This window comes from Hemicordylus capensis, chromosome 1 (genome assembly GCF_027244095.1).
Source record: "Hemicordylus capensis ecotype Gifberg chromosome 1, rHemCap1.1.pri, whole genome shotgun sequence".
Lineage (NCBI taxonomy): Eukaryota > Metazoa > Chordata > Lepidosauria > Squamata > Cordylidae > Hemicordylus > Hemicordylus capensis.
The window spans coordinates 329,478,952-329,494,502 of NC_069657.1; the positions used below are offsets into that span (position 1 = coordinate 329,478,952).

The 15,551-nt window shown below is 40.3% G+C and overlaps 1 protein-coding gene across 11 annotated transcripts in view; it reads left to right on the plus strand.

The window, feature by feature from the left end:
- The window catches only part of PRDM1 (PR/SET domain 1), a 125,643-nt gene that overhangs the window by 106,061 nt on the left and 4,031 nt on the right, over window positions 1-15,551 (plus strand). For all 11 annotated transcript variants that reach the window (XM_053284888.1, XM_053285047.1, XM_053284963.1 and 8 more), the window contains 4 exons: window positions 2,987-3,106; window positions 6,917-7,169; window positions 12,776-13,827; window positions 15,262-15,390. In XM_053284888.1, coding sequence (XP_053140863.1) covers window positions 2,987-3,106; window positions 6,917-7,169; window positions 12,776-13,827; window positions 15,262-15,390 — 1,554 coding nt within the window. The remainder of the gene's footprint in view (window positions 1-2,986; window positions 3,107-6,916; window positions 7,170-12,775; window positions 13,828-15,261; window positions 15,391-15,551) is intronic.

The window sequence follows — 15,551 nt, forward strand, 5'->3', positions numbered from 1 at the left end:
ACAAAAAATTGTGTCTAGGGATGCTGGGAGTTGTAGTTCAGCAACATCTGGAGGGCTGCAGTTTGGGGAAGCCTGCTTTCACATCCCTAATTCTGTGTGAGCAAGCCCGGTTTGGATGTATTGTCTGAACTGATCCAGTGAATATTAAAACCAGCACAAATCACAAAATATCTTACCTTGTTTAATTTTATTTATTTATATCTATGTAAACTGCTTTGGGAACTTTTGTTGAAAAGCGGTATATAAATATTCAGCATATTCTCCAATAGTCAGTGGCCAGTGAGCTTTCCCGAAGAGGGCATTCCAAAGTCAGAATGCCATGACTGAAAAGGACCACTCCCTGGTTACCACCTGCATAATTTCAGGTGGTCGGGTGACCTGATGGAGGCCTTTGTTGAAGAACATTGTCCAGGCAGGTCCATGTGGTAGGTGGTCTTTGAATACTCAGCTCCAAACCCAGCCTTTCCCCCCCAGAGAACCATGGAAATTGTAAACTACTTATGAAGGGGCGAGAGACTTCTAGCAGAATTCTCAGGACCTCATGTAACTACAATTCCCAGGATTCTTTGGGAGAAGACATGACAGTTAATGCAATATAAATCTTTGCTGCAGTCAGGGCCTCAAGAGTTTGGTATCTCCAGGTAGGACTGGAAAAAATCCTGTCTGAAATCTTGGAGAGTTGCTGCCAGTTGGTGTAGAGAGGACAGTGCTGAGCTAGATGGACTAGTGGTCTGATTTAGTACCTTCATATGTTGCATTTGGGGCAGCTGGATTCTAGAAGTTGTGTAGTCAGAGCAGGTAAGTGGCCTTTACTTGTCAACCTTAAATATGATGCAACACACTTGAATACATGGAACTTTTGAGACAAGCTTCTTCTTGAGGAAGTGCTGCAGAGACCAGACAGAGGGTATTACCCTCTGTACCTCAGGGTAGTTACAAGGATGGGAGGGATACATACAGTTAATTCTCACTGATTTCCACCTCAGTTGCTATGAAGCTTTCAAAAAATTAAAATGAGGCTTTTGCCCCCAACCTACCAGTTAAAAAACATGATCTAATTAATTCTGTAAACATTTTGTGAATATTATTTGCAGTAATAATTAAGCTCTGTATTATTAATAGAAGTGAGTAAAGGGAGGAGGTACTATGATATTTTGTTGGTGGTGTTTTAGTTAATATATGCTTATTTTCATAGTTAAGTACAATGGATCCATAATGCAATTGTATCCTTTCATTATTTTGGCAGGCATAATGAAACTAGTCAGTAGTGTGAGAAGAACATGACTCATTAGCTTTGACATGAATATTTACTAAGTCTGTGGAACAAATGTCTTCTGTTCACCCCCCCTCCCTTTCCATTTAAGCTGCAGACATCAGTCTTTTAAAGTCCTTATTCATGTTTCCTGGTTTACTAAGTTACGCTGTTTGTTATACATTAAGGTCATTCACATAACCAAAATCTCTGGTGGCTAGGGAGTGCTTCGGGGAAGGCAGGAATATACCTACCTTCCCCCACACGACCAAGGTGTTCTGGCTCTACGCCACCACAAAAATGATTGCCACTGCAGTGAGCGCTGTGGTGTTTTGGAGGATGGGGAAATGCTGCCTGGCCTCCAGAAACCCCATAATGCACTGCACGAGGAGCACAGTGCCCTGGAGGATTCCCCCTCAAGCAGGGCACTCTAGGCACCTGGCTCTTTGGCTGCTCGGGATCCCCGGTGGAAGGGCACACTCCTCCCTTCTACCTGGGTAATAGCCCAGGGGAAATTTCTGGGCTACCCAGCAGGCCAGTGACGGGATCGGCCTCAACCCTGGCACTTCACCCGTGCCACCCTACCCCGATAGGGCTGCACAAGCCTGGCTCGGGCTACTTGTGTGAACAGCCTTATTGTCTAGAACAAATTAAAATTTAGCTAGCTTATTGAAAGCAGGGGGGAAAGGTAATGAAACCCCCATTATTTAAGCCGTATGTTGTAAGGAAGTTCTCCCAGGGATGCCTTTCTTTAAATAGGGAACAGATTCCTGGTTTGTGGTCCATAATAGAATTACTGGCAAGGGAGCTGAATAGCCAGTATATTTTACACGTGGGCATTCATACAACGCAGCCTCGCCCACCACCACAACACACACACACATTTCCTTGATCTGATCAGCAACAGAGACCTGTGTGTCCAAAGACAAAAATTGAGCATACTTTACAAATTACATTAGGTGATGCTCTGTTCCCACTGCGTGGGATATCCTAACAAAAGGACTGTACCTGCATTATGAAAATACATATGTTGAGCAAAGTGGATTGTATGGCTGTAGACAGGTCATATCCCCTTCTGCTGTTGCTTTTTATTTCCCCACATGAAGTTTCCACTTTCTCTTTTAACATATGCTGTGACATGAATTTGTTCTCTCATGATCACTATTCCACTTCCTTCTGAGATCATTCCTTCTGTGGAGGTGCCACTTTACAACTGGGCAAAAGGGAGGCAAAGATACTGTTGGCCAGCATTACTTCTCTGTGTTCTTGTTCTCTTGCTCTCAATTTCAGTTTGTGTATCAGTGTGTAAGGGGCTCTGAAACTGAAATAGTCATCATTTAGTTTTCCTGTGTGACTCCCAGCACGATCGAACTCCAAACTGCTGCTCCAAATATTATCACAGTAGCAAAGAAAGTAAATCTCAACAAACCTACTGCAGTTTTGTAGTATTTGATAAGTATTAATCCCAACAGATTGCAGATCTGCAGTGTCAATCTCAGTGTTAAACTATATGTCCTTTTTGTCCAAACAGGAATGCAGCATGGGAGTCCCTACTTTCACTTCCATTGTTTCTCAGTGATATTATGGATGGCTTCTCCATCCCGCAAGCAATGAATGTGATTGCTTTTAAGATTGTTTCTATTTTACACTTTTTAACTTTTCAATTAAAATTAAAATAATTGAGAATGCATGAAACTCTTATACCGGTCTGATAGTTTGCTCTTCTGTTTTCAGGTTATTGGAGTTATTAGCAAAGAATATATCCCCAAAGGAACACGCTTTGGACCTCTGGTTGGAGAGATCTATACCAATGACACAGTTCCTAAGGATGCAAATAGAAAATATTTTTGGCGGGTGAGCAAAAAAAAAAAGTGTATGGAAAGCTGCTGTTCAGAACAGATTGTTGAGTGATGGGGATTAATTAGTAGGGGGCAAATTCTTTTATGGCAGAATACTAACTGAAACAAAGGTGACGATGGCAGAATGCACTGAGAATGAGCGGAACGTTATCTGTTTGGTTTGGCCACCCACAATGTATCATTGCTAGATCAGTTTATTTAAAAATTGAAGAAACCCTTTGATTTACGTTTATGTACGATGCCAGTCATTCTTGATCATGAACTGTGTTATCTGCTGCTATGACCCTGATCCTAAAATATTTCCAAAACTAATTGTTAGTGTTGCTCAGTCTCTTACTCTGCAGTTGATTAAGCTAATTACTTACTTAAATGCGGAACTATTGCAATAGACTGTTTACCTTGTGTCCAATTTCAATTACAGAAATTACTGGAGCCACTTCCAGAAATGCTGCCAAGCCTGCTTTCTCAGGATGTCCCAGTATAATAATGCTCTAGAGGGAAATAGCACATAATGGCTAGACACTCACTCACTCAGTCATTGGATGGTTTTGAGCAAGTGACTTATCTCTTAGCCTAACCTAGGTCACAGATTTGTTGTGAGGCTAAAATGGTTGGGGTACAAATGTAACACACACTTTTAGGGACACTCATGTAACATGCACAGCTTATGCTCTAATGCATCTTGGAATTATTTGTGGAATAAATTATACCAAAACAACACATGGTCACACTACAAAGCCATTTTTGGACTGTACCACATTATGTTTGTCCACCTTAAATAAAAATTCCTTGCATACAGTGCATTCAAACCTGTGTAGTTTAGTTTTTATTGGTTCAAAAGCCTTAGTCCAGTATAAAAGCCTTATTCCTAGACATTCCCAGCCTCATTTCTAGACATTCCATACAAATCTCATTCCTGTTCCTCACTGCATGCAAACCATAGATGCTAAACCAGACCATAGTTGCACTGGCAGAGTTGGGATTCCAAAACTGTGCAGTTAAAATTAGTGTGTCTATCTTAATTACTTCGTAGCAAAAAAGATTCACTGGCTGACATGCTGTGCAGCCTCAAGAGCTCTGTCCTTGCAAGGAGTGACTTAACAAAGGGCGCGTGAGGCTTGCTTTATAGTGATGGGGAGAGGGGAAGTTATTTCCTCTCCCCTCCCCACAAAAACCCTTTTGGTGTTCGGGAGTGTTTTCGTGGGGGCTATGTAGCCTTACTAAACATTTTCACTAAACATAAGTTCTTTTTTCATACTCCTGCAAGTATGAAATACCATTCCATTGCATACTGCATCACATCAGAACAAAAAAACAACCCTTACTTTCAGACTACTAATTATAGCACTGAAGTAATTCAATAGATCTTTGAAAAAGAATTCTGACTACTTAAAAGGATGGTATTCCAGGCTTTCAGTGAGAGAGCTGACATCATGGTTTTGTTGCTTGCCTTCTAAACAGTCAGAGTGCCTACTGGTGTTGATTCTTCTGATTCACACAGCCTCAGGTGATGGTCCTTTCTTTCCTGATGGTCTGAAAACAGTTGTGTACATGCAAAGGAAATTGTGGAAGATTTTATTTTTCTGTCTGTCTATCTATCACATTTATATACCACCCTATATAAAATCTCAGGGCAGTTTACAATCCAATCAAAATCTAAACATCATATAAACAGACTAAAATTACCATAAATAAAACTTAAAAACTTTAAAATATCATAAACAAAAAGCCTACTAAAACAGGTGTGTTTTCAAAAGTTGTTTAAAAACGACCAGAGATGGGGAGATTCTGATGTTATTTGGGAGTATGTTCTAGAGCCTCGGGGCAACCCTAGAGAAGGCCCAGTTTTGAGTGGCCACTAAGTGAGCGGGTGGCGTCCGCAACCAGACCTACCCCGATGACCTTAAAAGGTGGCTGAGTTCATGAAGAAGGTGGCATTCTCTTAAATTTCCCACATCCTATAAAAGACATCCTGACTTGGCTGGCAGAAACAGGAACATCTGTTGTATGTGAATATGAATGTTCCATTCAAATTATACCCTCTAAAAAAAGAAGACATGAGTCTGCTTTGCGATCTCCAGAGCTAATGTCATTTCTTGTAATTGCTGCAGTATGACTCAGCACATTTTTAATCTTTATGATGCAGTGGAAAACTGGTGAGGTGGCAAAATAAGACTTTATGCGGCCATGCGATCTCACTGCAGGGGGAGGGCATGTTTTCTGAAGAAAGTATACAGTAAATTGTATGGAAAGGTAACTGGAAGTCACTTGGTCTAACTTTCGAAAGTCGCTTCTATCTGTAATAAAACTGCACAGCAATGGAACACTAAGTTCCTTGAAGTTTGCAAAACGGAGCTGACAAAGAAACTTGAAAACTCCACTTGAGCATAATTCTTCAGGCTCTGTTCCATCTTTCTCATAACAAAAACACCGCAGAATCTCTCAAGCTTCTTTGATAAAGCCACATGTATTTCCTCGGCCTCAAATGACAGGAAGTAAGAAAGTGATTCTGGTGTTTACTGCCTGTGTTAAAAGGCCAGCTTTCTGCTGCTGGTTTAAAAAAAAAAAAGATGACTGCTCAGTCTCCTTACATCAAACAGCATTCAGATGAAATTGAATGTGCATGTGAAGAGAGCAGAGGGGGGAAATTGTGCCACCTTCCTTTGGAGATGCAGAAGCCAAGCTCAAATCCTTCCTCATCCATGAAGCTTACTAGATTGTCTTTGAAAATCACAGATTCCAGAAAATTCTGACTAACTTCACATGGCTGGGGGAAGTGAGTTAAAGTTAAAATGAAACAAGCTTGTCCATTGCCACTTTCTCAGAGCCCTTGGGAGAAGACAGGAAAGAGATATAAAGAAGTACTTCCTACTTGATAAAGATGATTTGAGAAACTATAACGTTAGGGTTATAGTTTCTAAACTATAATGTGTCATTTTTCTATGGTAATCTGAAAGCAATTATTTTGGAGAACAAGAAATGCTTATTCTACACTACAAGTTATACCTTTCAGGTTCATCAGGAGTTTCCATTGCTCATTTTCATGACACATTCACAGACACACTGGAGAATATGGATACCTTAAATTACTACATTGCTTGCTTTTCTGTCAGCTGCTGGAGAGCCATATTTGCTTGAACATATTAACTGAGCGAAGAAACTACTTCTTCTCATACTGTCAAAAGCCTGGCTCTCGTCCAGATCTCCGATAATTAATACCAAGTACAATGCATCTTACTCTGCCCAGTCCTTCAACAAAACTGAAAATTCCAAGAATGAACAAGTGTTACTTTAGGACTGGGGTGGGGGATGTTTGCATAGTTCAGAGCTTTGGGGTGGTGGTGGTAGGACACTGAAAGTTCTGAGGCTATAGAGGAAAAGGCAAAACAGAGACTTGGCTGTGACTGACGTAATCAAGGTAATCAGTCTTTACAAAAGTGACTCACCACATTATTGCATGCACACAGTCAGACATTAAATCAGTAATACCACCCACTTGTTGACCAGCAATCCTAAAGTAGACTTGTGAAGCAGAGACACTGAATATTTAGCCTGAAGTTGTGTGTGTTTCATTTTGAATGCCAAGCATTAAATACACAAGAACCCAAAAGGTTACAGGGTGTATTTAACTTGGACCAAGTATTTAATTTGGTGTTTCTGTTTCTTGTAATTGTGATAACTTCCTAGTTCGAAAAGGGCAAAAGGAATAAACTTTGCACACACTAGTGTATTTTGTTGCCTTCCCCACCCCCACCAGGCCTTTTCCATTGTAGAGTTAATAGTATATCTCTCTTTTTTCCTGCAGATCTATTCTGGGGATGAGTTTCTCCATTTCATAGATGGATTTAATGAAGAAAAGAGCAACTGGATGCGCTATGTAAATCCAGCCCATTCTGTTCAAGAGCAAAATCTGGCTGCTTGTCAAAATGGAATGAACATTTACTTTTATACCATCAAGCCCATCCCTGCAAATCAGGAACTGCTCGTGTGGTATTGCAGGGATTTTGCAGATAGGTTGCACTATCCTTCCACTGGAGATCTAGGGATGATGAATATCAGTAAGTAGATTACAAAACACACACATATACACAGAGACAATGACAGAAAGCATCCTAATAACTTGTCCTTTGCCAGTGGGGTCTGATAATAGGTTGCCTAATTACATGAGTGAATTATCTCAAGTGTCAAAACAGTTGCATTTAAAAAAATAAGAGTTCTTTTCTTGATTAAAAGCAACTTTGTTGGCACCACACTTGAGGGCAGTGCCAGCTGAACATCCTGTTTTGCAACTTGACATTATTGTAGCTGCCTCGGTGCCCATCCTGAGCATCTGTATGCTGGTGAGGCAATTCCTACAGCATCAGGCTATAAGAATTTGAGTGGTTATTTGGATGGAAGATGAAAAACCTATGATAAAAAAACATAGACAAACACTTTTAGTGAGGTACTGCCCAGTCTATGCCAACTTCTTCACAGCAGAGATTTGGGACTGATTTCATGGTGACTGATGTATAATAATATATCTGCTTTGAGAATTGCATAAGGGTACATGTGGAGGTCAGAAGCAGTATATCATTTTGCGGGGGTAACAGGGCCTTGCTTGTGGGTTTCAGAAGCATTTGGTGGGTCACTACGTAAAAGAAGATGCAAGACTAGACAAACCTCAGTCTGATCTGTCCAGACTCTTCTTAGATTTAGATCCCTGCTTTAGCTGTGGAATTCACTGCGCTGTGAACAGGTCATCTGTGATCCATTTAGAGACAAATAAAGATCAATCTTTATTTTGGTCTTAGACCAGCATAAGACAAATAATGAATAATGGAATGGTAAACATTTGTCTATGTTCCTAATTTGTAGGGGTTTTTTTTTTTTTTTTTGCCTACCTCAGTACTCCTAGGTTCTCTTTCTATTAGCAAAATAGACACCTCATTTAGTGTGAATCAGCATTATTAAAATTTACTACTCAAAACGTTCAGTAACATTTACTCCAGAAATGACTGCACACCCACAACTTATTTTTCAAGGTCTCAGGGGAAAGAATTAGAATAAAATCTCTCAGGCAGCTAGTAAAAGAGCCACAAAGGAGACAGTTTTTCAAACTGCTTTAGGGAGATCATGATTCATCATACACTTAGGCTTATGTTGCTTCAAAGGCTTTTATAGCACTGCACTGAAGTAAATGTTCATCAGATTGAGTTTAATAGGTGAAAAAATATGTTCATCTTCGTTTCTACAGTTCCTATTTATGTATCCAAATTTTTAAAAGAGTAGTGATTCTTTGGCCCCTTGTGAAAAACATGGTTTACTGAGTTAGTCAAGTCTGTCGTGTTGGATCTTTCTACCAAGAAATGTACATTCTCTGCATATGTGTCTGTTTTTCTTTCATAACCGCTGTTTCTCCTACACAAAGGGTACCATACGTACCCCAAGTTGTGAATCCTCATCACACTTGGAATTATTCAGAGACTGATTCATATGCATGCCCACCACAAGAGAGTCCCAGCTCCTATTCAGCTCCTATAGATGGGGCCTATACTTACTGGTATGTATGTGCATAGGACAGGCCTGCTTAGCTTTGGCCCTCCTGCAGATGTTGGCCTACAACTCCCACAATCCCTGGCTATTGGCCACTATGGCTGGGGATTATGGGAGTTGTAGTCCAAAATCTCCTGGGGGTGGGGGCAAAGTTCAGCAGGCCTGGCATAGGAGATAAACATAATAGCATGTTCTATGCATAGTGAAAGAGGCATACAAAAACCCGCCATCTCACTCCTGTGCTTCACTGCATGTTGAGTAGGGATGTGCAAATTGATTTGGGTACAAACCTATTTGTACCTGAATCTTGCTGATTCGGGTGATTTGGGGACAAAACAAATCACCCCTGTGGTCTATGGCTAGATTTGGGTACAAATCGAATTGTGATTGATTCAAATCAGTTCGAGATTCTGATCCCTCCTATTAATTCCCCCAGATTCCCAGCTTTCATTTTTTAAAAAGCTAAGCTCTAGCCCTTGCAGAAGTGGAGTTATGGAGCAAAATGTGTGGTGACTATTTTTCAAGTTTTTGGATTCTTTGGTGTATAATAACTTTCCCTCAATGAATCCCTATGAGGATTCATTACACCCCTTCATTTCTACTGTTTATTTTGACTGTCTTTTCAACAGTGCCAACTGTCAACTGCCATGTGCCAACTACACCCCAGTCCCACCCACAAAGCAGTGGGGTACTACTCAGTTTATGTTCTAGGATTTTTTTCAAGTGTTTAGGCTCTTTGGTGTCTAATAACCTTTCCTCATAATGAATCCCTATGAGGATTCATTACACATCAGAGTCTAAACACCTCAAAAATTCCTAAAATATAAACTGAGTACCCACTCAGTGGCTTGTAGTTGGAACATGGGATGCCACTGATTCCCCACCCACACCTGCAAAGCAGTGGGGTCAAATGAACAGAAGAAATGAAGGTGTGTAATGAAGACACCAAGGAATCTAAACACTTCAAAAATACCTAAAAAAATAAACAGTACCACAGTGTGTGTGGGGTGGGGGCGTGTAGTTGACACATGGCAGTTGACAGTTGGCACTGGCCAATGATAGTCAAAATGAACAGAAGAAACGAAGGCTATGAATCCTCATAGGGATTCATTATGAGGAAAGGTTATTAGACACCAAAGAATCTAATCATTTCAATATTATTAAAAATTAAAATGAGTACTCCACTGCCTAGCAGGTGGGGGTATAGTTGGCACATGGCAGTTGACAGTTCAAAATGAGCAGAAGAAAAAATCCCTCCTCGGGATTAATTATGAGGAAAAGTTATTATACACCAAAGAATCAAAACACTTGAAAAATAGTGACTGCACATTTTGCTCCATAACTCCACTTCTACAAGGGCCAGAGCTTAGCTTTTTTAAAAAAATGAAAGCTAGGGGTCCATGTTAGGTTTAGGATATGGCAATTTCGAATCTTCATTGTTTCCTATGGCAGAAATGTTCAAAATCAGTAAAAACTAAAGAAATTCATTAAAAATCAACCAGGTGTCCCACTGCTTTGAAATTTGAGTGGTAAGTGGTGGCCGTGGGTACCTACCCACCACCCAGATTTGGTGTCCTTAGGACCTTGTTAAGTGGTCCGAATCGGTCCGGGTCTGAATCTAATCAAAGCAAATACAAATCGAATCTGAAGTTATTTGGAGGGGGTAGATTTGGATACAAACCAAATCAGGGGTGATTTGTTTTGGACACAAATCAAATCAAAAACATCTATTTGTGCACATCCCTAATGTTGAGTGTGCACATTGGACCAGTGTGTGAACAGCTATACGATGCTCTGCTTCCTGTACCTCATCCAGTAGTGCTGTCTTCTCCTGTGCCATTTATCTTTTTTAAAAAAAGTGACAGTTTTAACTTCCTGCCTGCCTGACAGAGTCTGCTAAAGGTCTGATAGGAGCCTGATAAGGGAAATATTTATTTATTTGTCCACTGGGTTCATACCCCTTATCAACACCATCCCCCCCCCCCGTTTTTTCAATACTTCAGCAGCAGTTCTCTCGATAGTGTCACACTGGGGTGTTTGTTTTGGTTTGCTGCCTCAGTCAAAAGCTAGCTGATCAAAAGAAAAGACGAACATGAAGATAATGTTCACTGAGGTGTTTCTTGTGAATGTGAAGATGTCAAAAAGCAATTAAATATGCTAGTGATTATTCCTCTTAACAGATCTTTTACTGTTGCTAGATCTATTACTGTTGCTGGACCAACCTTAGTGATTAGTATGTGTTCCAGGAGAGAAAGTGGCACTTGGGGGGGCGGAATAGGTAGCTAATCTTTGTGGGATAAGCCAGGTACTAATTCTCAATTCTGAAATATTGGCCAACAAAATGAAAGATAATTCCTATTTCATATAAAGTCTTACACAGGATGTTAAATGTCGAATAGCGGACAAGCACACATTTCATCCACAGTTTTGCTACTCGCACATGACTGCTCTGTCACCTTTTAGAAAGAAAAGTGTTCAAAGCTGTTTGATTAGACGGGGTATAGGTGGGATACTGCTTTGTTATCTACAAATATAAGCATCAGTGCTACTTTGTTTTCATTGGTCTGGTGGGCCACTGTGTGGAACAGGATTCTGGATTAGATAGGCCTTCAGCCTGATCCAGCAGGGCTGTTATTATGTTCGTGCATTGTTGATATATGCTAAAGTAATGAAAAAAGAGACTGTGTTTGAGGATGTTTATAGAAAATTCTCATTCGCATACTGTGTTGTAGACAATATGTACATGTGCATATTTTTTAAAGCATACAACTACTTTTTAAATTATACCCTCAATGTACATAGTAAGATTTAAAATGTCCAGAGGAAGAGACCAGTCCCTCAAATCTGGGGCGGTGGCAGGGGGTGGATTGTGGTTGCTTTTCTTTAAAACTTAAGATCTGGGACCACCTCAGACTTTACAGTAGACACCAGAACACTAAAAATGCATGATGAGGCTACATATCTTGTTTTCTCTTCACATATACACTACCGAAGCATATTTCAGAAATATACATATTACAAGAAAAAGTTGGTAGCTTCCTAACATGTTTTGGGGTAGAAACAAGTAATGTACATGCTAAATATTTTAATTTGCATGTCTACATCTCTATATGATAAAATATAAATATTTGGTATCTAAATCTTTGTCTTTGGTAATTAGTGCTTATTTGTGTGGTAACTCTGAACCTTCCACAACATTCTGGTTAGTACAAGAGGCTTTACTTAAAATGATTTTAAATGCATAAACTTTGCTGTTTTTGTTAAATCAATGAATTCATTAAAATAAAACAGAATTTTCTCCTTTTCCTCTGCATGGGGTTTGCCCACCTACCCACACAACCCTCAAGGGCATATTTTCTTGATGCACAGTGGACCTGAAGGAAGAGTTGATCACTGAAAACCTCTCTTCCCCCAATTGTGTGACAGCACAATATGAGTCTAGAACTCAGTACTGCTGCACTAGTGTGGTACTAATCTGGATGTAGGCCAGTATGTACGCATTTCTACCACAAAATGCAAAGACCTGCTGGAAATAAGATACAGTAAATCAGGCTCAAGTTCAGAGTTACCAAGCAAATAGGCACTTCTTACCAAAGAAAGAAATTTGAGTATCAAGAATACGGGCAGAAATGTTTTTAAATTCATTCATTTTGCGCTAAACACAGTGACTAACATCCAAACTAACTTTCCACAGAGACACCAGGTTTTCTGTTACACAAGGAAGAAAGGGTGATTTTCTGTTCTCTCCTCTTTCTTTCTGCAGCCACTTCTGGCTCCCCAAACTATGTCCCTGGAAGTTTGTTTGTTTGTTTATGTTTATAAATCTCCCAACACCTAAATCTCAAGTTAGTTACAGGCTCATAGTAATCATCTAGTATTTAATAAATAGCTACTGATTTTGTCCACTGAGTTTAACCTGGTGTTATTCACCTTATGAGTGCACTGCCCAGTATCTACTTTTTAAAAAAAAGATGGAGGCTAATGATCAAGGCAAGTTCCAAAGATTTTACTTTACTTTGACAGGAGTTGGCTATTTAATCCTTTTTGGTTAAGTTTGTTCTTTAAATGTTCTAAAATTTAAATTGCATATATATACATATTGAATATTCATTTCTCTTTTTAATTTCAGCAAAAAGCCATGTTAATCCAAAGATAACTAATGACAAAGATGAACTTCATCAGAAAAATGTTCCCAAAAGAGAGCACAGTGTGAAGGAAATTCTGAAAACTGATTCCACTCATCCTAAAGGAAAGGACTTATTCCACACCCATCTTTTGCAACCTGCACAAGAAAAAGACTTGGAGGGCTTAAGAAAAAACTGTAGCCCTGAAAGGCCTTTCTATCCTCGAATTGTCTACCCAATTCGACCTCACATTCCAGAAGATTACCTGAAGACTTCTCTGTCTTGTGGGATTGAGAGGCCTAGTTACATTGCCCACTCACCCATCCAGTCTTCTACCACGCCAAGTCCCTCAGCAAGAAGTAGCCCAGACCAAAGTTTAAAAAGCTCAAGCCCTCACAGCAGTCCAGGAGTTACAGTTTCACCTCTAACTCCTATGTCTCAAGAGTACAGGGAACCTTATTCTTACTTCAACGGACTCTATAGCTCCGAAGGATTAGGGTCATACTCTGGATATGCACCCTCGAGCCATCTTCCACCAGCCTTTCACTACCCCAAGTTCCTGTTACCGCCATATGGCATGGGCATCAACAATTTCAATCTCTTCCCAAGGATGTATCCTTTCTGCAGCGGCCTGATTGGTGGAAGAAGCATCTCTAATCATATGCTGAACTCTTCTGCCCTACCAAGTTCCTTGCCGTCTGATGGAAGTCGCCAGCCGTTGCAGCCTGACCATCCAAGGGACTTCCTCATCCCTGCACATAACAGTGCCTTCTCCATCACAGGAGCTGCAGCCAGCATGAAAGACAAGCCCTGCAGCCCAACCAGTGGATCGCCCACAGCAGGCACAGCAGCTACTTCAGAACACATAATGCAACCTAAACCTACCTCAGCAGTGGTGGCTGCCACCAGCAGTGAAGAAGCCATGAATCTCATCAAGAGCAAGCGAAATATGACCGGTTACAAAACCCTTCCATATCCACTGAAGAAACAGAATGGGAAAATAAAGTATGAATGCAATGTCTGCTCCAAAACCTTTGGCCAACTCTCTAACCTGAAGGTAGGGCTTCAAATAAACCCTTTTTTTAATTGAAAGAGATATTTCTAGACACATCTTACGTATAGCCAACCTTCCCATTGCTATCTTTTTAGGGAGATTTGTGTTTAAGTATCTCTCTCAGCTGGCTAAAGAACCTGTTTTCTTCTAGAGATTAAGAGTCTACCTTGATTCTAGTATTATGTCTTGACATAGAGGTCATGTGCTTTTCCTTCATGAGATGGTTACAGTTTTACATGTTTAAAGATTTGAAATCTAGGTAGGACAAACAATAGGCAGAACTGGTATTTCCCTACAGCAACTAAACAAGCTGGGTTCATCAAGTGGGCAAGACCTGTAATCAGCCCACTTTCTCTTTGAAGGGTTTCAATTCTGCTATGAAGCTTTTTTCTAGTTCTGGATAAATCCATCAGATAAATCATTCAATTGTGAAAACAGTCATGTGTCATAGTCATACATAGCTGATGGTCAAAATAGTCATATATAGCTGATAGCGATAATGATAATACATAATCTCTATATAGACAGTAACACCTAATGAGCATGTAGGGGGGGGAAACACAACCTCTGAGCAACAACTGTGGAGGAAGTGCCCCCCACACACACTAATGCATCCGGGGGCAGCTGGAGTCACCACCCAACAGAGTGCTGAGCTCTGTGGCCTGGTCAGCAGCCGCAATCCTGTACAGTGCCAAGGCAAAACTTGAACCAAAGGATATCTGGTTCTCACACTTAGCCACTGCTCAACACAGCCCTGCATTGGCTCTCCTTACTCACTTAGGTGTCATTCTCATTGGAGAATCTTGGATGGTGTTTAGGAAGAGTGTGATACACCCATGGACTAATCCCTAATAGCAGCACACAATTAGAACTCATTACCTCCCTCTTAGTATTTTTCAAAAATTGTTCTTAGTCTGATTATTTTTCTCTAGATGTTCTGTCTTTAAACATTGGTATATGTACAAAATAGCCCTAAGGTCTTCAGAACAGCTGTGTTACTGAATTTTTTATTTCACTTTAAATCTTAAAACCTTCCTGTTTTCTAAGCATTGGCTTACATACCACACAGGTTTTGTGCACCACAAGTGCTGCCACATTTTCCAAATGCAAGTTGTGCCAGTGCACATGTGCAAACACTGAAACTGCAAAAGGGCCATGTGATCATGCAGCCACTTCGCACAATTTCAGCATTTGCACAATGTGCAATCTAGTGCAACTTGCATTTGGAAGATGCAGTAGCACCCACAGTGTGCAAAATGCCTACAAAACTCTGTACGGTATGTGAACCACTGAATAACAATAGTTTTGGATATTTCTGCTGTTATGATTTTTGTATAATGCCTGGTATTGTAGGTACTCAACAAGTAAATCATAATACCTACAATACTATCTTAGCTGTTGATGAAAGACTGCAATAAAATTTATGTTTCTTTAAAGGTCCACCTTCGTGTGCACAGTGGAGAAAGACCATTTAAATGTACTACTTGCAATAAAGGGTTTACTCAGCTGGCTCACCTCCAGAAGCACTATCTGGTACACACAGGCGAAAAGCCCCATGAGTGTCAGGTATGTAGTAGTTCATATAAGATGATCATGAGTGTGGCTCAAAGACATGCTATGCACACATGAGGCAGAACTGAACAAGCAGCTGGAGCATTGTTTAATGTTATTTCCCACTACCAAAGATACAAACAGCTTTTCATGTTTAAAGAAAACAGATTTTTCTC